Source organism: Fundulus heteroclitus, chromosome 6 (assembly GCF_011125445.2).
Source record: "Fundulus heteroclitus isolate FHET01 chromosome 6, MU-UCD_Fhet_4.1, whole genome shotgun sequence".
NCBI lineage: Eukaryota > Metazoa > Chordata > Actinopteri > Cyprinodontiformes > Fundulidae > Fundulus > Fundulus heteroclitus.
This window is the reverse complement of record NC_046366.1, coordinates 31,033,638-31,060,501: the sequence shown is the minus strand read 5'-3', so window position 1 is coordinate 31,060,501 and position 26,864 is coordinate 31,033,638. Positions and strand designations below refer to the sequence as shown.

Sequence of the window (26,864 nt, the reverse complement as noted above, 5' to 3'; positions counted from 1 at the left end):
AGAGTATCTGCATAGCACACAGGGTCATTATTTACTTATGACTGCTGGAGTCAGGCACCACCACCCTACAGGCCCCCAGGGATGGATAAGCAGCATAGCAAAAATAAGAATCTTTTTTCTTTCCACGGATAATAATAATTTATGTTTGTTTATTTCTGCTTCAACAAAAGTGAACTGCTGAAATAAATATCTAGACTAATTCTTTGATAAATCCCAGTCTCTCAAACCCTTGTGTGTCTCCAGTCGGCTGCTCACTTATTCAGGGAACATCACAGCAAGTCTTTACATCTTACATACAGATCTGGCAGTGAGTTTTTATGCTGGATGCCCTTCGGGTCCCCCCTATAAAAGACACAGACTCAGCCCGCTACACCACAGCGAGACTGTATCTCTTACACTTCTAAAGCTCTAACTTCAGTTCTTATTTACGTATTATGCTTAGTACCTTACATTTTCTGATAGACCTCTCAGATGCTATGAACAGAACCTGTTAGTTGTTCTTTTCCCTACAGCTTGAAATGGGTGGGATGGTGTGTGTGCTGACTTTAGTCCGAGGCTGCAGAATAGTCCGTCCAGTGGGAGTCAGGTCAGCAAACTCTCTCGGGTGTTAAAAAGAGCTACAAGGCTCACTGTTGTTGTGCTATTATTACACACTGTTGAAGTTATTTATTGTTTAATAAATAACTCTCTTTTAGGTATTGTCCGGGGAATATCAGCCCAAACAGCTGATAGTAGGACAATAGTTGAAAGGAATGATTCGAGCACTGGCGTTCTCTCAACAGCAAACTCTGCACACATATAGAATAAAGGAGTGACATCTTCTCTTCAAGTTCAGGAATTTATTAACAGAAATAAAATAAACATCCAGAGAACATCACTATAGAATGCTGTTTATATTAATTAACACTATATTTCAATCAACAAACTTAACTAAAACTACATAGCAAAATTAAGATAAAAAGAAGCTAAGGAACTATGCACACACAGAGGAATCAAAAAGACAAAATAAGATAGTTGAAATCCATCATCGGAATAATTTAGTGAATCCTGGTTCATTGCAGAATTAATTTAGAAAACCAGAGTTCCTCTTAAAGAACGTGGAATGAGGTTAAAATAGCTTAACTAACTTAGAACATTTTGTATGTGTTTTAACCCAGTCGCAATGCAAATCCTGAGTTAAACAAAACATTATTTGATTAAACAACATTTTAAAGAATTATTTGCTCAATAAAATCCCTAACCTCCGGACCCTTGATTTTATTAATGTGATTATTCCTCTGGGAAGCTAGGGGTCGCTGTAGCGACCGGTCGCTAAATGGGTTAATCCTAAAGTTATACAAGAAACACCATTAAATCGACATTAAGGTTCCATAGTAATGTGATAATAATGGGCATAGCACTATCGAACGATGGCGGAGCGAAACGAAACAAACCTTATGAACCATCGTTGCGTGAATGTCATCCGTTAAGCTAACAGCATTATGCTAGCAGACATTCGGTGCTAATTCAAAAAAAATCTTAAGCTCCATTTAGTCGTAATGAGCGGACCAGAAAATGCGAACATCATTATCCCATCGATGTATAAAACCCTTATGGAAACAAAGTTTGTTTTAACCGTAGCACTCACTCATACTACATCATTATAGCATGGTCTCAAAATAGCTAGCAGGAGCTATCCCTGGCTTTTTACTAAGTAAAACCTTAAAACAAATCAGTAAAACCATTTTAACTAAACCATTTGACTTTCTCTGCTTTACTCTGCCAAACCCATCTGTGTCAGTTCTGTATACATTGGGGCATCCAGTTGGAAGCACTTCAAATAGGGAGGGTGAAGGCTGGTTGTCTGATTAGCGACAAGCGGCTAGCTCGACACGTGGCTGTTAGGAGGCGGCTCCGACTCCTAGGCCACAGGAAACTCAGCGCTGCGGGGGTTGCAGCGTGTGGATCTCTGCGTGACAGAGATGCGCGTTTGGGCTGTGGACCTCCGCATAGCTGCTTCTTGTGAGGGCCTGTGCCGGTTGCAGCGGGTGACTTCAGATCAGCTTTCCTCTCAGCTTGGCCTGGCCGCAGGAGAGGAGATCACTCCGCGCCGTCTCGACTCCGCTTTCCTGCAGCAGCTGAGGAAGGTTACAAGCAGACCGTCTCCAGTGCAGTTGGCTATAAGCTCCGATGTTGGTTTCTCAGAAAACAGACTACTTAGCCTGGCCGGCGCTGCAAATGTTCGTGGGTGTCCAAACCCATTCGGACCCTGGTGGGAGTCCCTCCAATGCTGCTGTTGAGGAACAGCGTGCGAAGGGAGCGATTGTCTGTGGGCAGCCAGTCTTTATACAGTGAACCCCCCCCTGCAGTGAGAGGCAGTCCCTGTGTGCCTGCAACAGTGTCACGTTTCACGTTGTTTCCAACTCTGTCTGAATTTTATTCCTCATGGCTTGATTGCACAACCACCGTTCTGCTTCACATCATGTTTCTTTTGAAAAGGTTGTCCAGCCATAACTGTTTTGGTTTCCTTGAAAACCGTCTCGGCCAATCTAATGAAAACTGCTGCTGTTTGCAAACAGAAAAATCAATTCATTTGACACTTCGGGGGGGGACAGCTATAACATATACAAATTAAAATGTTCGGAAAAGGAATCCAACAAAGGACACGCTTGCATCACAGCTCTTAAATCTTCCTAAACGATTCATAAAGCACATTTCTAATTATTGATGTCCTGCTCCTCTTCGTCCTCAGCCCTGAGAGATAACCGCATCCAGCTGCACCGCTCGACACCCACGGAGCTCTCCATCACCATCAGCGACGTGCAGCTGTCTGACGAGGGCGAGTACACCTGCTCCATCTTCACCATGCCCGTCCGCACGGCCCGGGCGACTGTCACCGTTCTAGGTGGGTCACGCAAACACTACACTGCACGGCGCACTGGCACGGGAACTGTCATCTTGATTTGGAAGTCGTAACTTTTCAATGCAGGCTTAAAATAAACCCTGCAGCTGCGTGTCAGGCATATTTTAATATCAACTCAAGCAGAAAGAAAATCTAAAAGGTATGTGTGTCCTGTAAAAAAACGCTTTCAGGATTAAGTAGGATTTTTAGTAAAAGAAAGCTTGAATAAAAGCCATTTCCTTCTTTTTGCCTCTTGGTAGTACTCGGAGGTGTCTCTCATTCTGTCCGTCGTGGTGATTCGTCTCCAGGAAGCTTATATTAAGGTGTCTTCCATTTTCCTCTTTCCTGTCTCGACTAGATGCTATGATGAGGTATTTTGAAAATGTTGCTTTGTTCCCTCTGCGGTATGGAAATCTTGCTTGCCTTGTCAGTCATCAATCTCCTTCGAGACTGACTAACATCTGTACAAAGCAGCTTGATGGCAGCCTGTGTTAATTTCTCTCATACACCTGTTGGGTTGTGACAAATTCACATGTAAGACTTGAGGCTTTTGGCACCTTTTTTCATTTTCTCTGCGGTGGTCCTGTTGTTCATGACAGTTTAAAAAAAAAAATGTAATTTGGTTTCTCGGACTGTAGGCTGAAAATAAAGGCTGTTCAGGTTACAAAAGTTTATTGTAACCCGTCTAACTACCTCAAATTCCCCTTGATGCACCCCTGGGATATTTGTCCCATTGAGCTTCGGAGCCAAATTTAGCTTGACCCTGTTGAGATCCTTTGTTTTTGCAAATTGCAAAAGAAAACAGCTCGTAGCCATTAGGCCGCGTATCGACATTTTGGGCGTTTAGTGCAGAGCATCCATAAAGTTAGAGGAACAATTCCTGATTTTATAGCACTTAAGCCAGAAATACCCTGATGTCTAAGTTCATGCAAAAACACTAAAACCCACATGATGCAACCTAATTGCATATTTTCACTAGACTTCCCAGGAAACCTTACTTTTCCTGACAGTACCGCCTTGTCTAGGGTCTCCACAGCCTTCTAGTTTGATGCTGATCCTTGTTTATGTTGTTAACCTCTGTACAAGGGTACAACCTCACATAACTCTCTGCTGGAGATAAAGCAGTTCCACTCATCCTCAGCGAGATGGATGTTATTACCTATTTGTGATGCGTCCCTGTAGCAGGCAATAAATTGCAGTCACCATGGCAGTAGAGAGCATGCATGCTTATTGAACATTGGGCTAATTGGTCCACCACCCCGCCCCTCTCCTCCTCCACACAAACACACAAATGGTCTTTCTTGTATCGATTTTGATTTGTAAAGTTGTTGTTACTCAGCGCTGGGTTTTCACTAGCTGCATTTTATTGTTTAAATTCAGGATGAGAATAAAAGAAAGCTATAATGCAACAGCTAATGGCTTTGAAGTACAACCACAATGGAGAGTTCATGTTGGAAAGCAAAAGACAGTTGGTCTAATTTCCTGAGAAGATGCAGTGTGTTTGTTTACAGTCAACACTTTTGGGGCAGGCTAACGTCTTAAAACCGCCCTTGGTCAGTTTGCCACTTCACTAATTAGTTTTTATTTATATATATATATATATATATATATATATATATATATATATATATATATATATATATATCTTTTGGGCAGTATCAATCCATTTCTTTTGGAAACTAATTCTGAAAATAAGTTTTGTGGATGGACAATCATGAAGATGCTCAAGATTAACATATATTTATATCAAGGATATAATATTTCCTAAAGATTTTAAATTTTAAGTTGTCAAAACTGGTACAAAAAAACAGGGGATGGGTTAAATTCAGGGAACACATTTCATGGGAATGCTCTTTGCAATGACAATATGAATGATTGTTATTATTAATAATCTTATTTAATTATTACAGCATGTCCAGTGGAAACATACACCAAATCCAAACAACCAAAATTGCTAAATTACCAAACGATGGAGTGGCAAAGTGTCTAAAAGTTGTTTTTTAGAAAACTGCCAGTAACCAAACCAGCTTTTGTCAGTTAGAAATTGTAAACGCAATTTAAGACTCTTGGTACATGAAAACTACTATTAAAGCTGCAGTAGGTAACTTTTGTATAAATGTACTTTTTACATATTTATTAAAACTATAATATAACTGTCATTATATCCTGACAGTAAAATATGAGACAGATAATCTCCAAAAAAAAAATAAATAAATAAATAAAAAATCAAGCGCCTCTAACCAGAAGAGGCTGAAATACATCGCTCCTGAGTAGAACCAACCAATCAGAGACAGGAGGAATGTCTGGCTCTTGGCTGCAGCTGTGCAAAGAAATTGTGGAGAAAGATAAGATTAGGTGGTTTATTTGTCATTATACGTGCGAGGTACATACGAAGAAATGTTGTATATCAGAAGAAGGGTTAGCCTGAGCTAATGGCCGATCTGACCAGCATGTCTTTAGTGGTAGGGGAAACCGGAGCGCCCGGAGGAAACCTACGCAGACACAAGGAGAACATACACACTCCACACAGAAAGGTCCCTGCTGAGCCCTGGACTAAACCCCTTCTTTCTGTGCGGCAAGAGTGCTAACCACTGAACCACCGTGCCGTGTATCCTTCTATCCAGGAAAACCGCCAATTCCTGGAGTGGCACCTGCTCTGAAAACAAAGACAGGTAAACACGCCACAGCACGGCAGGCCTCGCTGTGGAAGGAGGGCTGCAGCACAGCAGAGAGCAAAGGGGAGGGACCTGTAAGGTGTGCTTATTCAAATTTTCAGGCCAAGTCCGCGGCTTTCTCAAAACTCCCCTACTGCAGCCGTAAGACACGAGGAAAACGATGCACAAAAAGGTGCAGAGAGTCCAGAAAATCCCTGAAACCTGTCAGAAAGCAGTTGTTCCCTCTATAAGAGCAAATAAGTATCAGCTAGTTTAGTCCTAGCTGGTGGTCTATAAAGTGTTTTCATCCATCCGTCCATCCATCCGTCTTCCCTTTATCTAAAACTGGGACGCATGCTCAATAGAACCAGGAGGGAAACCCAGACATCCTTCTCCCCAGCGACATCCTCTCATTCTGGGGGTCCCCAAGGCTTTTCCAGGCCAGGCGTGATATAAAGTCCCTCCAACCAGTTCTGAGTCTTCCCCCGGGGTCTCCTCCCGGTGGGACACGGGCGGCTCAAAAATCGTTCCACTTTGTTGTTCATCCTTTATGGATTTATGTGTTTACATATGTGGATTACCTGGGGTTTTACTGACAGCTGGTGTACCTTTCTTCATGATTATTTTAGCTGCTGTTATTGCATCATTCCTGTGCTAAACACAAAAACAAGCTTTTTTTCCCCCCCCCACTAAGCTTTACTCTAACTGTACAAACCGCAGGTTTACTTGTAGGAATTGAACATTTTGTCTATTTTTTTTATTATTATCATTTATTTTTCAATATATTTTTTTCATCTGCTCTGTGTTTCGCCAAGAAATTCCTGGATGACAACCAGAGCTGCCAAGGATTTCTGCCTCCTTTTCTTGGAAAATATTCTTAGTAAAAACAAGATGCTGGAATTTAAACATTGCGGGTGTAGCAGGATGGCTCATGTTTGCACGGCTGTTCTTTTGCCTGAGAAAAGCCAAAGGGCTTTACCTCAAATTTAGCGGTTGCCATTCGGGATCAGCGGAAGCATCCCCGTTCAAATTGTTTATTTCTTCATATTGTTTGGCGGTGGCTCAGGGTGTAATGAAAGGAATTAAGCTCAGGTCCCCTAGAGATCATCGGGAGCAGTGGCCGAACTAAATGCTAAAATGCTGTTCCATAGGGAGGATCAGGAGAGATGCTTGGTTTGGCCTGATTCTTTTTTTAAAATTTGCTCGGGACACACTGTTTTATTTAATTTTCCCGTAATTGTGACTCCAGCATTTCTCTTTAATTCACTGTAGCTGACAGCTGTGACACTGTATTCTGCGTTCCTTAAATATTTCATGACCCCCGAGAGGGAGCCGGCCCATTAAAAATGTATACTAAAATGTCGAAAACACACGAATCTCAATGGGAAAATTGAGCAGGGATGTAGAGTGTTTTGGCAGAGCGCCGTCTGTTTGTGTGTGTGTTTTAACCTTGTTTTGACGTGAGTGGTTTGACTCCTGCACACACAATTACACATCCGGACACGACTGCTGAACGCGGCCGCTTTTAAATGACTGCGTCGGTCAGTGCGAAATCTGTGTCAGGCCTGTGCTCTGTCCTGAGAATAATTTATGGGGGCCTTTATTCTCTTTTTTGCTGTGAGGAGGGAAGGGTCTCAACACGGCTTCTCTGGCCAGGCCTATACGTGCAGTATTACTCCTTCATTAATATTCAATGCTACTTTTCTGCAAGGGAGCTTCCGCACACAGTGCACTACATCAAATGGTGCTACATTAAAAATTGACCACGTTTGTATTTTTCTTTTTTTATGTACACCTCGGTTTTTTCGTGCCGCTTTTTAGTGCTGCTTGTGGGTACCTCCGCAGTAATGAAGACATAATATCAAAGAATCCTCCTGATAAACAACGTGGCTTCCAGTAGGCACTTTAAATGCAATTAAGGTGCTGATAACGAGCGAATTATAGTAAACCGAAGCATGGCACAAACGTGTTAAATGTTAAAGTCAAAAGGTTTGGATGATAATGCAGTTGATGGCCGGTTCTGAGTCATGCAGCGTCACCAACAATGGGTGACTTACCTAAAAATGGCCTCTGGATTTCGCCATCCAGTGCTCTGCATACCATTTAGCTGCATACCACCTTTCAGTGCTTTGTTTCCAATAGGTCACAAACATCTGTAGGTTTTAAAGTTTTTCTTTTTTTTAAAACTAGCTTTTTAAATGTATAAAATGTATATTTACTAACGTTTGGCCTAAAAGCAGAGATTTCAATAGTTGGCTTAAACCAATTGACTGCAATGTGACGCAACAGCAAATAAGTTTAGTGTGTGGTATATATTCTAACCAAAATATGATGCATTTTGATGATTCTCTATTTTCAAGGGTGGACTCTACTGAAACAAAAGTATCAATGGCTGAAGTCCAGTGAAAAGTAACCGCCACCATCGGCTAGCCCCATGCTCCGCATGTGGCCTAGATGTAAAAACATAGAAGTCACCCGTCAGAGCAGAAAAAGGCCAAACATAATTTACTTAAATACAACTTTTTGAGTTAAGTTATTAATTATATTACGCAATTGTTTTTAAGGAAGTTAAGTTACCCAGGTTATTTGTCGTAAATGATGTAGGTGTTTAAATCACAAGGGTCTCAAAATAGCCTAGAATAGCTTTAAACGTGCAGAAATATAGAGCGAACCTAAAACCTAACCTTCTTTCGCTGCTTTTTAAAACACTTTCTGTGCTTTTCTTGCACATTGAAATGACCGTAACTGTGCAGTGTGTGTATTTCTTTTAGAAGCTGGAAACAATGTAGCTCATGTCTGAGAGAGAGATCATTCAGAGGTATCCAGCAGTCTTCAGCTCACCTGCTCTATGCAAAGGATTTAGACAATAGATTAGAGAAATTTGAAATTGTTACTTTGACTATTCTAATTAAAAAATTGTATGGTTAAAAAATGTTTTAAGATCTTCAGAATATTATTGTTATTATTCTTATTATTATTCTTATTCTTCTTCTTCTTCTTCTTCTTCTTCTTCTTCTTCTTCTTCTTCTTATTATTATTATTATTATTATTATTATTATTATTATTATTATTATTATTAAAGTCAATTAAGGCCACTCTGAAGTATTTGATGAAACTATGGCTTCTTGAAAGTAAAATCCCTTTAATAATGGAAGAATGAATGAATACATTGACTACTTTACCCAGTAAACCTATTCTAGTGCTTATTAACACAGTAAAGGAAATCAGCCGTTTCAGTGGCAGAAACTAAAACCGTCCATCCATATATTAGTCTTCTGGAATAACAATTCAATGTTTTTATGTCATTTGTTATTGTAAAGCGCTTTGTGACGTAATCAATGATAAGTACTGGACCTTTAGACAAATGAACACTGAAGTTTAAGCATGGATATATTTTGTAATAACACATTTGTTTTCTGTAAAATGTATAATACAAAAATCATCCATCCATCCATCCATCCATCCATCCATCCATCCATCCATCCATCCATCCATCCATCCATCCATAAGACACACATTATCTTGTCAATTAATATGATATACAATATATCACTCCTTCTAGTCATGCCATCTTGCTTTGCTCTCACATCCATCCACTTCTTCCATCCGGTCCATCCCTCTCTTACCATGATCTTCCAACTATATTTCTTTATATATATATATATATATACGTCCTTCTCTCTTTCCTGCCTTAATGCTTAATGCACAGGATGGCAGTTTGCAAGTAGATGGCAGACGACCGTTCATTATTTAAAAAGCAGAATGACAGTAAACTCTGCCAGCACTTGCAGAAAGTGCTGCCTACAATGGCTCCAGATGGAGTTTAGAAAGTTTTCTCCTCATCTCTTCAACTGTAATGGCAGTGATGAAAGGGGCCTGCTGAAATATTTGGCAGACAGGATGCGTGGATTATTTTTTGCTGCCTTTGTTGTTGCTTTAATTTGTTCTTCAAGTCAAGACAGTAATTAAGCAACAAAAAAATTGTCCTTTTTAACTGCATTTGGAAAACAAAAAAAAAAACTCATCATAGGCCATGAAAGAGGAATGGATCATAAAGTTTTGATGCTTCACTTGTTGGTGGGTAAATGGATGTGACAGCATACAGGATATCAGGCAGGGTGGGGTGGGAGGGGGAATTGTTGCATACAAATGCACAACAAACTTCAGATTATTTTTTAAGAGATTAAACTTGCTTCAATTTCCATGTTTTACATTTCCATCCACAAGACCTGATGGAGTCTCTTGCTGTGCGGAGTTTGGGCAAAATCTAAAGGGTCATTAGCAAGGCCCGAAAATTCTCACCCTGTTTGCTATCGAGAACAAAATTACCCCTTTTTTTTGCAAAAATGTAATTTATTTGAGGATTTGAACCAACCTGACGTATCGACACCTTGCTGTTCATTGGATTGATTTGAATGGTAGAAATGTCGAGGCACCACAATGTTTTTCCTCTCACAGAATTAATTGCATTCCCATGAACATCTCACCGGACTGCCGTCTGCCATTTGGGGGCTTCTCTGCAAATATTAGACTACTTAATATGAGTGCCACAAGTACTGCAGGATTGTTAAGTTAATGAAGGAGTTTCCCCCCCCCCCCCCCCAATCATATCCTTTTGGGAGCTTCTTTAAGCCTCTGTCATGTGTTCAAGTCTCGCTAAAAAGAAAAAAAAATGTGGTTAGCATTTCAAATTTGTCGCAAGAATGAAAGTGTCTGCGGCGGCTGACCTCTTTTACCTCATGAATAAAGAAAACAGGTTGAACATGGAAACAGTGTACTCCTTTTGTTATTGTAAAAAAAATAATTTGTGATTTTCTTTCTTCCTTATTCCAAATTGATTTTTGCAGCCTGTTACAAGGTTCTGGGCTGAATCATCCTGATTAAACCAAGTCGTGTCATATTCCCAGTGAAACGTGAATTAGTTTGACTTCTTTGGAGACGGAAACCCAGCAGTGTGTGTTCCTACAGCTCCATACTTGATTGGATTGTGGTCAGTAATGGCAAGCCTAGTCGTATGTACTGCAGAGTTGTACTCGGGAATTCATTCCAGTAAATTTTGAACCAAGTTGTGGTTTGCACCTTGTTTCATTAAATATTTCTATTTGCAAAATGTAGAAAACAGATTAATGTAGGAAGCTTTCATCTATGCCTAAGTCACTAAAAAACTTAATGAACTTTACTTCAGAATATCAGTAAACACTGACACTAACCTAGTAAATAGTAAATACTCCAGTTTCATTGTATTGGTACAAACATTTGTTGCTAAAAATGATAAAAAAAATTTATTGTTCCAACAATTAACTATGTATTAAACGTTTCTATTGCTACTTTGATTTTACTATATAGACCTAAAGGAAAATATGGAGTCTAAATCAACAAAACTATTCGTTTTGCTTATTGCACAACAATTTTACCAAAGCAACATTGAATGTGTAACAAGCTGATATTGGATGGTTAATTGGTCTGGCTATCAGGCAGGGACCCATCCAGGAGCCGGCCATTTAGCAGGCATGCCACATGCAACTTAACAACAGTTGTTGTGAAGCACCATTACCTCAGTAATAATAGTCGGTGGAGCTCCTTTAGCATCCAAGTAATGGCTAGATGTGTTTTCCATTAATGGAAAAGTCTCTCTTGTGTTGCAGCCTTATTTCAGCCAGCTGATTGGCAGTGTGCAGAAACATGTGGGGATGCCGAGTTATTAGAAAACTCTGGCCTCCCTTTAAAAGGATTCATTTAGTTAGCATTTATTTTATTTTTTAATAGGGACAAAGACAGTAGAAAAAAGATGATTACTTCCAAACCATCTGATGCCCGCATCACAGCGGTTATAGCCATGGCTAATTCATGGCATCCATCCCTAGCAGTTAAATTAAATGTGAAATATAAATTAACAGGAAACACAATGACATGTCCAGAAAGTGATATAGAACAATGTCTTCAAAACTTTTTTGTTTCCCTCCTTACTCAAAACGATTACAATATTTATAAATGCGTACAGTTCTGATTCGTCATTAGCCGATTCTTAAGCCTGGAGGTGAATGTTTTGGCATCAGGTATGGTTTCTAGTCAGACGGCAATAAGTTGCAGCACTTACAACCCTTAACAGATGTGGTTGGGGAAACAACTGAGTTATTTCACAGAAAAGGCTGTCTGTCCAAAGCTGGTCGTGCAGATTTCCTGCTTTGTGGTGCTTCTTGCTGTTCTGTCCCTCCCACAAACGTAATAGTTCATGTACTAAACGACTGATGAGCCTATGGATTAATTTAAGAAGACAGAAACTGACAAAGTAAGTAAGTAGATTGTATTTATATAGCTCCTTTCTCAGGCAGCAGTGACAAAGTGCTTCACGGTAAAACTACAGTTGAGGGAGACTTTAAAAACACATCAGAACAACACACCAATGATCATAGCAGCCCAGGGACCAGTGAGGCTAAAATGCTTGTTTAAAGAGAAATGACTTAAGCTGCTTTATAAAAGCAGCAGAGTCCAGCGACTGCAGATGATGCGGGGGGTCTTACTCCAACGGCTTGGTAGGTTCTGTCTCCTCTGGTCTTAGAGGTCCAGGAACCATCAGCAGGTTCTGCCCTGCGGATCTCAGACTGCGAGCTGAAGAGTACGGCTGAAGTCCCAGATGTAGCCCACGCTGCGCTCTGAATAACAAAACAAAGATATTAAAATGTATACGACATAGCACAGGGAGCCAGTGAAGCGAGCGTAAGACTGGGGTAATGTAGCAAAGCTTATAAGATTAGATTTCTTAAAAATGGTACAATGATGACGGTGGATTGGCTTTTTAGCCAACATTTCTACAGCTTAATGCTATAATGTGTTTGGTTACAGTAGGAGCGGTCTGAGCCCATGCTGTCATGCAGTGAGAAATATGAGGGGGGTGGAATCATAAAGTGCATATATAGCAAGACTGCAAGGTTGGGTGTATAGTTTCTGATTAGTTTGAAGCAATTAACATTACTTCGTATTGTTATTGATATGGAAAGGCAAGTTTATTTATTTAGCACTTTTCAGTAACAAGATGATTCAAAGCGCTTAATATTATCATGATATGTTTATCAAATTTAAGTTGAGGCTCTAACACCAAGCCAGGATAATAATTTACATTTCTTATAAATCTAGTTCCCTTACAGTAAAGCACATGGAGGCTGTTTTGGAAAGATGTAGAACTAGCTGATTTTGGATGAGCTGCTGTAGGACGTCAGCCGTACAGGTGGACAATGCTTCTGCAGCTTGCTGAGGTGACTCAGCAGCTGCATAAAGAACGGGATCATCCACATTACTCTGTAGGAATGGTGTGGCAGGGAAATGTGTGGCTTTAAAACTATTTGAAACTTTGATACTCTATAACGCTCCATAACTGATTGGACTCATTTTGCTGCTCATTGGCCTTTCTCATTGTATTCTTATTCCAAACTGATTTTTTTTTCATTGTTTCTTTGGTTGATTTTACTTTTCTAACACTTTCAACTCATTTTGTGTCTTTGGAGAGAAAACTTGGAAAAGAAATTAAGCATATTTTGTGAAACTTTAAGTCTTTTCAATGAAATGTTGAGGCCATAAAGAAAGGGAGAAAGAAAGAGCACGTGAAAGATTGTAGCATCTTAACTGCATAAGGAATTTATAAAGTACTGAAAAGAATTTGTAATAAGCAGCTGCACTGTACCACTGCAAAAACTGATCTAAAAATAAGTAAAATGTTCTTAAAGTTAGTGTATTTGTCCTAGATTTGAGCAGGTAAATAAGATTATCTGCCAATGGAATGCGTATTTTGACCCCTAAAATAAGATAATTAGACATCCTGCACTTGAAATAACATGATGGAGATAAATTGTTCCTATTTTAAGTGCAAAAATCTTATTCTATGGGCAGATAATCTTATTTACCTGCTCAAATCAAGGAAAGATACACTAATTTTAACAGCATTTTACTTATTTTTAGTTCTGATTTTGCAGTGGCAAATGATAGTTTACAAAGGGGAAAACCTAGAACAGCGCTTTGGGTGGTCAGAATGACTGGAAAAGCGTAAGAGAAGTCTCCAAAAACCCTAAAATGTCATCCCGGCGCCCAACGCGTGGGTCTTGCCACCTTTCATATGAAAGTTCACGCCTGTACCATCAGAAAGAGACCGCACATGTTTAACTTTCACGGCACATTTTCCACGAGGAAACCTTTGTTCTTTAGGACAAACATGCAGGCCAGGCCAAATGTTTGCCAGAGAGGAAGGAGACAAAGGCCAACGCTTCTTGATTAAACTGAAACATTTTCTCTGGAAAGATGTGGTTAAACTGTCTGGTCATCAGAACAGAGGACACTTTATTTGTCTCTTTATTCTTAATAAAGATCTGAATATTTAACTGGATCCTTGATTTTATTTATTTTTTCACACAGCTGTATGCTGCAGTAAGTGACGCATAGAAAAGCCATGCTGGAACATTTTGCCCTTAAAGCAGTGTATCTTTAAATACGATTGAAGCTCATGTTAGACGGGCAGACGTTTGGACGGAGACGTCATTGGAGGCTTTCCGATGAAAACATTTTGCTACACATAAACTACGACAATAAGCACTCAAAAAAAAAAAAAAAAAGTTGTCTCAAGGTCTGCTGACCAGATGTCACCTCTTTAGATGTTGCTTTGTTTGGATGTTGGACGCTCAGCCTTGCATCACAGGAATAAAAGCAGCCTCTTTTATCGTGCATTAAATTTTGATGGAACCAATGCAGCTTTAATCAGGAGGCTCTGCTTGACTCTCGACTGCGAGCCTTGCTTTATTGATCTGTGCTTTTCTGCTTTTTTTTTCTGCTGCTTTTGTTGTTTATGTTTGCACTTTCAGATCTTAGAGCACATGCTGTTGTTACTGTGGTTGCTTTCTGTCGGCGTTTGCATAGGTTTAGGCAAAGAAGTGCTTCGTTATAGGTCGGGTAGGTTTTCGGGGGGGAAATGTCTGATTTGGGCTTCTCATACGTACCAGGACAGAAATATTAGAAACGTCTGACTGTGATGCAGCATTAAGTGTTAATAGTTTACTGTTTTTTGACTCTGCTCAAGTGGCTCCCTTTGATTTAGGTAACAGCTGCTCGGTTTGCCATTCGGTCCACCAGTGCAGAATATCCAGACGTAGATAAAAGATGTATAATTACAACAATTACGAGAAATGAAGAAATCGTCTCAGATATATTTAACATTTCAGATAATATCATGCCAGGAGTTGCATGCACATACCCGGACGGGCCACCTTTCCTCTCCAGGAGTCTTATCTGCAGAGTAACCTCAAGTTTTCCCCCCTGAGACGGAAACAGTCATTATCTGTATAGCTTTAATTGGTCTCTTGTCAGCAAAATAGAGAAATCTTCCAGTGCACCAGGCGTGACAAACACTAATAAGTCCGGGCAGTGGGTATGATACCTTGGAAGGTCATTTGAGCTGCTGTGCACAGCCGTGGACCATTTTGGGTGCAATCCACTGCAGGTCTGCGTCATTATTTTCCCTCTGCTGGCTTCTATCTGATCCAAAGAAATTTAAGCTCGTCTTTAATAAAGTTGGTTGCCGGATCACAGCTCTCTGTCCATCGTTTGCTGTTACCCAAATCGATTCCCCGCAGCTCTGCAAACATATGCAGCAGCTGTTGGAGGCTTTTGCCACGAGCCTTTCGGTTATTGCTGCTTCTGGCTACAAGGTGAGCCCTGCAGCACAAAAGTTTCCCTCTGTCCCTCCTGCTTGCTCTCCGCCTATTTATGCTGCTTTATCTCTCTCCAGGTGTGCCCGCTACACCTCAGATCTCTGGCTTTGAAGAGCCAGTGCCAGCGGGCGGAAAAGTCACCCTTACCTGCACGACCACGGGCAGCAAGCCCCCCGCCAAGCTACGCTGGTACAAAGGAGGCGTCGAGATCCAAGGTGAGTGACTGCAGGAAATTTGTTTTTTTTTTTTCAATGCATCTGTGGATGAGTTTGTGTGATATTTTTTTACAAACTCTAGGAACATCACGATGAGTTGGAGCCACGTCGGCGCAGCCTATCAGGTTTGGACCTGTGTCCTTTTGCAGGGACCAGAGGGGTTTTGTGGGAACGCAGCGATGCGGGTTTCGCTCTTTCATCGGCAGTCGTGGTCAACGTCAGCGTTTCCAAGCGTGACACGGTGGTGCGCGTGCGACTCGGCCGCGCAGATTGTAGTTTGCTGCTTGTGCAACCCATGCTGTGCCGTGTCCTTGCCATATTGCGCCGCGTCTCTGTACGCGACTTGAACCCCGCGAATGTTTGTGTCCGAGTGTGAGAGCGCGCTGCTGGTCTTTGTGTGGAGAGTGGAAACATGCTGAGTGGATCCGCGCCCTTCCCCTTTTCTCGCTCCCGCCGCTGCACATGTGTGCGTTTCCCAGGGTTTATTTACGGTGCCTCGCAGAAGTATTCACACCTCTTGATCTTTTTCACAGTTTATTCCGCGTTAAAACCACAAACTTTAGATTCATTTATTGGGATTTTATGTGACAGACCAACCGAAAAGTCGTGCATCAAACTGAAATGGAAGGAAAACGATTGACGGTTTTTGAAAGGGTGTACTTTCAGTAGTGTTTGGCCTCCTTCACTCTGCCGCCTCTAAATAAAATAATGTGCGTCCAGCTACCTTCTGACTTATTAAAGGGTCTTGCTGCGTATAAGTTGTAAAGCCTCTGAGGCATTTTAGATAACATTAATGAGCAAATATCCCCGTGAAGACCAAGGGACACAGCAGACAGCTGAAGGATACATTTTTGAAGAACTTTGAAGCAGATTTATGTTTGTAGAATAACACGCCTGAGCCTCCCAGAGAGCACTTTTCAATCTATCATCTGAACATGGAAGGAGTATGACACAGCTAACAACAAGACTTGGACACCTACAACGACTAAAGACTCTCTCGATGTTCAACGTCATTAAATTACTATCTCCAACAACGCCCAAACGTTTAAAACACGTGTAGTTTTCATTCTCTGTCACATAAAATATAAATAATATGTATTGAGTTTTTTTTTGTTTTGTAACGTGACAAAAAGTTCAACTGGTGTTTCTAATTGATCGTATTCCTTGCCCCTGCTTCCCTGGAGTTTATCCATGCCCGCGTCCTGGTTTAGGTGCTGCGATATGTCTGTAAATGGGAAAGAGAGCGAAGGGCGGATGTGAGCAAGAAGCTTTCTAGGGAAAAGAGGCAGGGCAGAGGAGAAGTCAGAGGGATGTGGTCGGACAGTCGAACAGAGATGGAGGGAGCTTTGCATGAAGTCATGCTCAGAGGCCGTGCGTTTGCAGATAAGTGGGAGAAATGAGCAGGAAAGGGAACGAGGATGAAGGGAGGAACAAAGCGAGAATGTCACCAGAAGACAAATCAAGTGGCTTTTTTTTTTTTTCTTCTTCCTAAAAGGCAAATAGACTCCCGGGTTTACCGTCCGTTGACTGTGACTCACACTTCTGGTATTGGCAGCGGTGGCATCTTTCCAAATTACCAGCGTGTTTCCTGTAAGCCCATTCCCCTTAATGGTTGTTGCCGTCTTACTCAGAGGCTTTCTGCTTCGCTTTACTGAGCAGACCAAACATGTTGGCAGTGGAACTTCTGCGGCCCTCTCACTTCTTCCTCCGTCTGCCGTATGAGAAGCTCCGTTGACCCGATGGCGCTCCAACAACAGTGCCCTCCATCCGTCCACGAGTTCGTCGCTCCGTAAATTGTGCTGTTTAGTATTGTTAATCTTCTTTTCAATATGCCATGGTGTTGTTATTATTGAAATACAATACAGTATTATAAAATTATAAAGATGTATTGATGTAAAGATGCAGCAGTTAGGCTTTGTTGTGCAAAGGCGCTCATCTTGTCCAGATGCCTTGGCAGTGTTGTTATAATTATGGATTGAAAGGAATCAAAAGAATGGGCTAAAGCTACAAAGAAGACGCCGGAATGGGAGAGCTGCCCGCCTGAAGACAGATTATCTGCTCCTTTTGTTACAGGCAAACTAAAAACAGGAGACAGAGAAAAATGAGAGCAGTGTGAAGAGGAATGTGCCTTTTACAGAGGCTGGAAGCCTGCTTAAAGACTCAGTTTACCCACAATACCAAAAAAAAAAAGAGGATTTTTTTTTCTGTTTTACCAAAGCTTTAAAGCAATGCACATGTTTTTTTTTTTTATGACACTAACTGCACCTTGCATTTTGCAAATTCCTCCTAACTTCAAGTTCATTTTTCATTTGGATTGTATCAGCAAAGAAAATGGTGCGTTATCTTTGAAATACGATTTTTACTTTAGGCCTATCTGCACAGCATAGTTTAATGCCGCTGCAAAACACAGCATCGCCTTTGTGTAGAAGAAACGTAAAGGGTTGGTGTTTGGGGGAACGTGTGCGGTGCATCTCAGGCCAGAGGGTTGCAGGTAACATGCTGGGCTCCTCTGTTCATCCCCCTAACATAACATTAAGGCCACTGACAGGTGAAGAGAAAGCATTGATTGTCTCGTGACAACCGTTTCTGTCATTATATAAACATTCTGTCCTTGAGGCTGATTTGTTGCAAGGCCAGCTGTTAAGATCTGTGGGCCTTCGACCGTGGCCAGATTGTGATGGCTCAGACAAATAAGATATAATATTTCCACAGCTGCAGCTTAGGTGGGACTTTTTTTTTTTTTTTTTTTTTTTTTTTTTTTTAAGTCTGCTGAGGTCGGGAAATGGGATGCACCAAAATTGGGTTGGTAACCAGAATTCGCTGATTTTCATTTTTGCTTCGACCACGACCAGCAGGCAGCCAGGTGGAAACTTAAATCAATCCATTCTTCTTTTTTTCTTCTTTTTTTTTGATCAATGAACGCACCATACTCCAGGACAACCAGTGCTCCCCTGAAAACAACAAAGTTCACTCTGGATAATATTTCTAAGCCAAAGAGACTTAAACGTAGCCTTTTTCAGTAGCAGAATTTAAAAATAAAATCAAAAGTAGCACAGATATAAAAATATTTAAAAGGACTGCAGTTGATTTAGGCTAAGAGAGAGTGAGAGAGAACCAGACCCTAAGCAGATAAATTCCCTCTGGGATTATTAAAGTATTTCTGATTCTGATTATGATAACAGGAAGGTTGAACAAACTACAACAATGATGCTAAATCAGAGAGTTTAGGTAATATGGTGTATGCACAAAGACTTAGGGTTGCTATTAACCAGGCAAACCGCAAGATGCTGCTTAGCTTTTTTTGTTGTAATAACTGCTTTATTACAAATAACATGGTGCTGCTTTGGCTCCTTAGAAAAATTATTGGTGACTGCTGATGCCAGGCAGGCTAGAAAAACATATTTTGAATAATGTTCCATTATGTTTTAGAGTTCATTATTAGGGTAAATAGAAAGTGGCTGAAAGCAGCATCAGCAGGTCAAGGCTTTAAAAAAATCAGAGAATGAAGACTGGATCTACTGAGGATCCCCGAAGGTCTGAGAAAGGAAAACGTGGGAACTGGCAGCCAAGACTCACTGATGGACAGTCAAACAAAAGTCCTGCTAAAATACCAAATGTTTGTGGTGCGGGATAAACGAGGCCATTGCAAATGTTTTTAAAAATATAATTCTTTTTTTCTTTTAATGCAACAAATATCTGTTACCATTCAACTAAAAAAACAACAACAAATAATCAGAAATGAAAGAAAAGGTACAGTATATACATCCCTAAACTAATACTTTATTTAACCACTAGAGCACAACCACTACCTGAAAGATATTAATGCAGGTCTAGTGTTGCTGCTGGTCTCTTGGTTTGCCTCTTACCAGTTTTCCATCTTATTTCTTTATCAGTTTTGGAGAAATGTCCAGCGATGTCATTAGTGTCACATATTTTCTCCAATTTTTGTTGACTCCCTCTTACTATGCCAGTCTGTACATATAATATTGTTGATACTTTTAACTCACCCTTTGACTGATACCTTTTGATCTTTTATAGCCTCTACACAAACCATACGTTTGTACCAAATGTCAAGAAAATTCTGCTGGGACAGCTTAACTTTATTTACAGTTAATCAGATTCACTGTAATGGATGAAAAACTTAATGCTCAAACTAAATCAAAAGTAGCTTCAACAGAGTATTATTTTAAGGGCGTGCACATTTATGTAGGTCATTGAAACTTTTTATCTGTCTATATTAATTTTCCTGTAATAAATGTGAGTTTTTTTTCCCCTTGAAATAGACATGATAAATGTCCTATTATAGTTGGGAAAACTTTAGATAGGAGTCATCTGGATGTAGTTTTTTTTGTCACTCTAATCTGGCATTTTAACAGGGGTTTATACAGTTTTAAAAACCACTCTAGAAAGGTATATGAACATCCAGTACATATAAGTTAATGTAACAACAAAGCGGTCAGGGTGAAGGATGCCAGTGTGTGAACGGCCATGTGGAGAGCCGGGTCACTGAGTGCTGCTTACACAGGGAGTACCTGGCATCAGGAGGCATGATGTGAAGGAGGAAACCCAGCAAGGGAGTGTAATGCTCCAGGCAAGGTTTTCTTTTTGGGAGACCTTGCTTGCATCCCTTCATTCATTTGGATCCTTTTTTTTTTCTCTACCTCAGCATTGCTGCAGACAAGCACATCCCAAATCCAACTTACCAAGTTATACTAAAGTCCCACTTAAATGGCATCTCTTGCAGTTTTCTAGCAGTGCCTATACGTCCTTGTTCCTTTCATGTCTTTAGACCCGCATGAGCAGGGCACTGAAAATCTCTTAATAATTTATTGCTTAGGGGCTTTATAACAATTGTATTACATGAAGCTTATTTCAGTCACTCCTTTTAACTGTAGATATTGAGCGTTAAACATTTTCTCTCTGATTACAGTGTAGAAATATTGCATAATATCTGAAATTTAAAATGACTTGCTGTGTGTGAGCGGGTGAGGTACCTTATATTAGATTTAAAGTAAAACACCACCTTATTCGGTGCAAGTGAAGGTATTTTGCAGGCACTATATTCCGAAGGGAAAAGCGCGATGTTGGATCCTGGCATGGTGCACCCGAGATAATACAGGGAGAACAGATACAGAAAGGCAAAAAAGGTGGATGTTCAGCTAGAAGTATTATAAAGGTAAATGTTCTCTTGTGAAATGAGCGTTCAAGATTCTTTTTAAAGGTACAGATAAAGATACCCCTTTTCTTCACCGGATTTGATAGTTTAAACACGGATGTAAAGTGTTCTGAATATGGCTTGCTGCACCAGCTCAACCCTGAGAGGAATTCACGGGGTGAGAACGACTGAAAGCCTTTGCAATGAGGTTTACTTTTAGCTGCTCCGACAGCACGTTGTTGTCACTTGAATTTGATGGTAGCTGGTGAAGGTCAACGAGCAACAGAGTGACAGGTGTCATTTTGGGATGCTCAAACGTCAGACATGTTGTTGCATTCTAGACTGACCAAGTCTGTTTTGACTGGCCATGTTGGGAGATTCCCAAAAAGACAATCTAATATTAAACATTAGAAATGACCAAAGACATATATAGACATGCAGTAATGGTGGAAAAGAATGTACAGACTTGCTGCCTTCTTTGGAAAGTAGCAGCCATGTGATACTAAACAGTGAGCCGGCCCAGAGACCACAGATGTGTGTTAAAGAAAGACATCAGCAATACTCTTAGAGAAGCAATCGTTGCTTCCTATCAATCTGGGAAGAGTTATAAAGCTGTTTCTAAAACATTTGAGAAAACATAGTCCCTAATGGAAATATTTCAACAACTGCTTGGCTTCCCAGGAAAGGACAAAAAGGTACTTGAAGGTATTGCTTCTAAAGGTGGTCCCTCAATCAATCAATCAATCAATCAATCAATCAATCAATCAATCAATCAATCAATCAATCAATCAATCAATCAATCAATCAATCAATCAATCAATCAATCAACCAGTCAATCAACCGATCAATCAACCAATCAATCAACCAATCAATCAATCAATCAATCAATCAATCAATCAATCAACCAATCAATCAATCAACCAATCAACCAAATTTATTTGTAAATCACACTTCATATTAAAATCAGCTCAACCACATAAAAGAACAGAACAGAATGTCTTCTCTAATCTCAGACGAGCAAGGTAAGGAAACGCAGCTACAAAGATGGGTGTGGAGCCTGCTCTTTAAAACATCAACATTCATGCGGCCCTCAGGTGCTCCGGCTGGCTATTCCACAGATGGGGGGCCATAATACTGGAGAGAAGCCTCTTCCTAAGTGCGTTTTCTGTCTCTTGGGACTGTTAATAGACCAGTGCCGGAGGACTTTAGGGTCTGCGGGGGTTCATAAGTTAAAAGCAGCTCTGTAAGACAGGAAGGCCCCAGACCATTAAGACATTTAAGAACCATTAAATGAACCTTAAGATCAATCTTGAAACATACAGGGAGCCAATGCAGTGATTTTTAAAACAGGTTTCATCTGAGTGCACGTCCTGGTCTTGATCAGCAGCAGAGTTTCGTTGCAGCTGAAGACTGTAAGCATTTTTTTTTAGGGAGACAAGAAAACAGGGCACTGCAATAATTTAAACAGCTAGAATGAAAAGCATGCCTTAGGGCACAGGTGTCAAACTCAAGGCCCGTGGGCCAAATCCGGCCCGTCAAGGTAAATTATCCGGCCCTCAAGAGCCAAAAAAAAGAGGCATATCATGTCATAAAGTAGAGGCATATATCCTTTTAAAGTGTATAAAGTGGCTAAAACTGTGCCTCCTGTAAGTGTAACTCACCGCAAAATCAACTTTTTTTGCAGATAAACTGTATAAACTGGGCCTAAGGGTGCTACTTTTATGTTACTGTGCATTTTTTATATTTCTATGTGAACTGGAATGAAATTATGTAATGAAAAGTATCGTCTCTACACGTGCAACTGGCCCTTTTAATGACTTCATGACGCGAAAGTGGCCCCATATAGAAACTAGTTTTACACCCCTGCCTTAGGGTCTCAGTGTTGGCCCAAGAGCAAAGAGGGTCAACTCTATGTTTTTATCTTTTTAAACAGTAATGTCCTATTTTAGTATATATTTGATATGTGGAATTAAAGAAAGTTCAGAGTCAGAAAGAACCCCAGGTTCCTTATTTGTTTGGAAGTAGTAAAAGACAGGTTTGTCAAATCTGAAGTGGTTTTCATTTCTGAACCCTAGGCCCGATGATTAAAATTAGGTTTTTGTTTTGGTTGAGCTGGAGAAAGATCTCTGCCATCCCAGTTTTTAAATCTAGGATGTAGTTAAAAACTGCATCAATTGGCTGGGGGTCATCAGGGGACATGGAGGTGTACAACTGTGTGTCATCAGCATATGTGTGGAAGCCTAATCTGTGCCTCCTGATGACCCCACTATGAGGCGTGTACAAATTAAAAAAGTATGGGACCTAATATAGAGCCATGGGGGACGCTATAGCTGCCCTCATGGGTCTGTGAGGACCATGTATCCATATACAGGCAGATATGTAAATATTATAGCTGCAAAATAGCAGCTGAACCTGTTCAGGACTGTACCAATGAGGCTAACCAGGTGTTTCAGTCTGTTTAAAAAAATATGGTGATCCTATTGAGGACTGCACTGTTAGTCCAGTTTAAATCATTTACAACCTTTAGCAGTGGTGTCTATGTCCTGTGGTTTGTGCTAAATCCAAATCGATACATATCTGAAATACCAATGTAAACTAAAAATATTTATTTGAACATAGACAAGCTTTTCTAATATATTGCATAAGACTGGCACGTTGGTTACAGTTCTGCAATTATTAAAGGCGCCGGGATCTAGACTGCTCTTCTTCAGAGGAGGCTTCTCCACAACTGTTTTAGAGGCAACAGGGAAGACACTCGACTGAATAGAGAAACTTACTATGTCTAACAGAATGATTTAAAAAGCAATGTGGGAATTGGGTCAAAGAAACAGGTGGCAGGAAACTACCAAGCATCTCTGCACCAGCCAGGGCAAAACAGTCCAGTGTTTACTCGGGTAAAAAGCAAACATTCAATTGAATTGAAAATGACATTTTATTCAGAATTTGTAGCTTTAATTTGCTATATCTCACCTCTAAAATAATCAGCAAACTGTTCAATAAGAGAGTCAGTTATAGCATTTATTAAAATAGTAACCAGGCTATCACAGAACTTTGGGATTTTTATGCTGGTACAAGAGAATTTCTCCTAGACTGCATCAATATTAATGAAAACTTTATTATCCCCGTAACTGTAGGTGGATTGCAGAGTCAGATACGCATTGTGCGCGCAAACTGAAACGACCAAGAGACAGCTGGAAGACGCATAGCTGGTCATTAATCACGACTAGAAGGGCTGGATTCAAAGTAACAGAGACATCCATAGTGCAATTTCGTTGGATTTTGGGTGAATGTGCCCTTTGGAGAACGAGGCAGGGACAAGAGAGAAACACAAATGCACAAAAGAGAGATTAAAAGGGGATCGACTTAATATGAATGATGGTGTGTTTTAGGCCTCGCCCAGCTGTCCTGACATTGCACAACACCAATCAGTCATCGCTGGAACGACAAACTCGCTCACACACATGAAACCTCTTCTGGTTCAACGCACGGTGATGGGGAGATTAGAGTCGTTCACAGTGCTACGTGGCGGAGGAGCGCCGCGGGTCAGTGTGCTGCTATTGTTCCTCATTCATGCTACTTTACTCTATGGGCATCTCTTAGCTTTGCTTGGATGCTGGAAACAGGACGGGGTTTTCTCCAGCGTATTTCTGACAGCCCTGACTGCAGGAAGGAAAGAGAAGGGAACGAGTGTGACTGAGATTTAGAGTGCGCGCGTGTGAAGAGAGAAAGCGGCAGAGAGAGAGAGAGAAAGATGCCTTGTATTAAGAAAGTGCTGGTGAGGAGATGACGAGAGAACAGAGACCGGCTAAGAGCGAGTGAGGGAGATGGGGGGGGAGAGGAGTGTGTGCTTGCTCATAAAAATAGACGGAGCGATTGCAAGGATACTGAGAGAGTAACCAAGCTGCAGAAAGCGGCGCAGGGCAGGGAGAGACAGACGGGAAAAGGAGACGGCAGAGAGGGGAATTAAGAAAACCACTAAAGAAGAAGAAGCGAGGCTTCTTTGTGGCTGAGTAGACGCTGACTTGGAGGGGAGCGGACGAGGCGAATGGGGACCAATTTTAAAGAAGAGAGGACAGGGACTGCAGGAACGCAACAGGATAGAAGAGAGAGAAGACGGAGTAACAGCTGATGAAATAGAGAGAAAATTCCAGAAACGGGATTTAGAAAGAGAGAGAGAGAGAAGGGGGGGGGGGCGAGAGAGGGAGAGTGGACGGAGAGCAGGAGAGAGGGCTGTAAAAAAGGAGTGGTAATTGAGAAGAATGAAAGGCTAAGAGCTTTGAAGTCTGTATTAGTTGTACTGTGTGAAAGGGCTATGGATCATTTAGTGACATCGATGTATTGGATTGGGGATAATGGGGATTTATGGTGGCACTTAAACCCACAGCAGCTGAATTCCAGCCCAAATTGTCATAATGCACGTGGGGAGGATGTTGAAGGTTACATGGGCGTGCGTCAGTATGGAGAAGTATAATGAAGGAGAAATGGCAGGAGGAGACAGCAGAGGCGAGGGACAACGTGAGGCTGTAAAACAAAAACGTTAAAGGAATAAAATAAAAAAATCTGTAATTTAATTTGTGTTAAAATTAAAAGTACAGAATCTTCAGGTTTTACTTAAGACGTTGTAATGAATGTATGAATTTTGCTTAGCAGCTTCTCGGGGACTCCTTTAATTAAATATTTATTATGCAACACCTTCTTTTGCAGCTTTAAGGATGTCTTGAAAGAGCCTGGAGACATAAAGGATGCTGGTGGAGGATGTGAGATTAAGGCGGTCTGAAATCTCTGGTAAAGAGTCTGGTTTCAGCAGCAACCGCACAGCCTTTTAGAAGAGAATAAAATCAGGCTCAGTTAAAGGAAATCAAATCTGGCTGGGCCAGTAGTCACTTACAATATCAGGAAATCTATGTCATGTTTTCAGACAGCTGGGATGATTGTTTATTCTATTAAATACCTGTAAACAGTGATAGATTATCCCAGTTCCAACTGGAACATACATAATTAATACAATTCTCATTTCAAATATGCATTTTAAATATATTCTGTATTAAGGGGCAAAAAAACAACACATTAATTTATCAACTACTGAAGGCCCAATGCAGAGACCAGACATCAATGTAATTTGGTACGTCTGTCGATAAGCGATGACTGTAAATGAAATAGGGTGAAGCGGTGTTTGTTTGCTGGAGCGTCCGACACTCTGTCAAAACAGCGAGTAAGGTCACAGGATAAAGTAATGTGGACATGAGTCAAACAAAGACGTGAAACTAGACGTGGACTCAAGGACTGGGACTCAAGTTTAACAAACAATCTTTTTCTTATGTAACCAAGGGTGGATCAAGGTCTTTGTTTTATTAACTAAGCAACAAGTTGCGACTTTGAAAGAGATGCATATGTTCTCCTGATATGTGGGACAATATATATATATATATATATATATATATATATATATATATATATATATATATATATATATCATATATCTCTAGAGAGAGAGAGAGACAGACATACAGATATATATAGAGAGATATAGATATAGACAGAGAGATATATAGATATATATAGAGATAGACATTACATACAGACAGACATACGAGAGACATACCAGAGAGAGATATATATAGAGAGATAGATATAGAGAGAGATAGGATAGAGAGAGAGACACACATATATATATTATATATATATATATATATATATATAATGTATATTATTTATATTATTATTTATATTATTATTATTATTATTTATATTATTATTTATATTATTATTATTATTATTATTAGAGCCAGTGACAGTTAATAACATTCAATTACATTTTATTTATATAGCGCCAATTCACAGCACACGTCATCTTGAGGCTCCATCGAATAATGTTAGGTACATAATAATGACCTGCCAGACCAGCCTCTTAAACTTGAATCCATATAAAAACAGTTGAGGTGATTTCAGAGCAAAAATAAACTCAACTTGCTTTCAACATCTTATTCTTTTGACATTAACAGACCATCATTACAAAGATACAGTTTTTTTTCTACGATCAAAGCACTAAATATATAATTACGTTTCACTCATTCACTCACTGTATCACACCTCGCTTACATATGCTCACATAGCTTGGAACATGTTTACTGTCTAGACTTGTGAACGAAGGTTTTAAATATAGATTTAGAGCAGATTGTTGTGATGATTGCAACTCCTTCAACCCGAAGAGAAGGACTCCTTCCAAACCCTGAATGTAGGGCAATATATATATATATATATATATAT

At 40.3% G+C, this 26,864-nt stretch overlaps 1 protein-coding gene across 3 annotated transcripts in view; it reads left to right on the top strand.

Moving 5' to 3' along the window:
• Positions 1 to 26,864, top strand: part of cadm3 (cell adhesion molecule 3) — a 171,224-nt gene that overhangs the window by 99,301 nt on the left and 45,059 nt on the right. For all 3 annotated transcript variants that reach the window (XM_036138591.1, XM_036138593.1, XM_036138594.1), the window contains exons 4-5: positions 2,732 to 2,884; positions 15,305 to 15,442. In XM_036138591.1, coding sequence (XP_035994484.1) covers positions 2,732 to 2,884; positions 15,305 to 15,442 — 291 coding nt within the window. The remainder of the gene's footprint in view (positions 1 to 2,731; positions 2,885 to 15,304; positions 15,443 to 26,864) is intronic.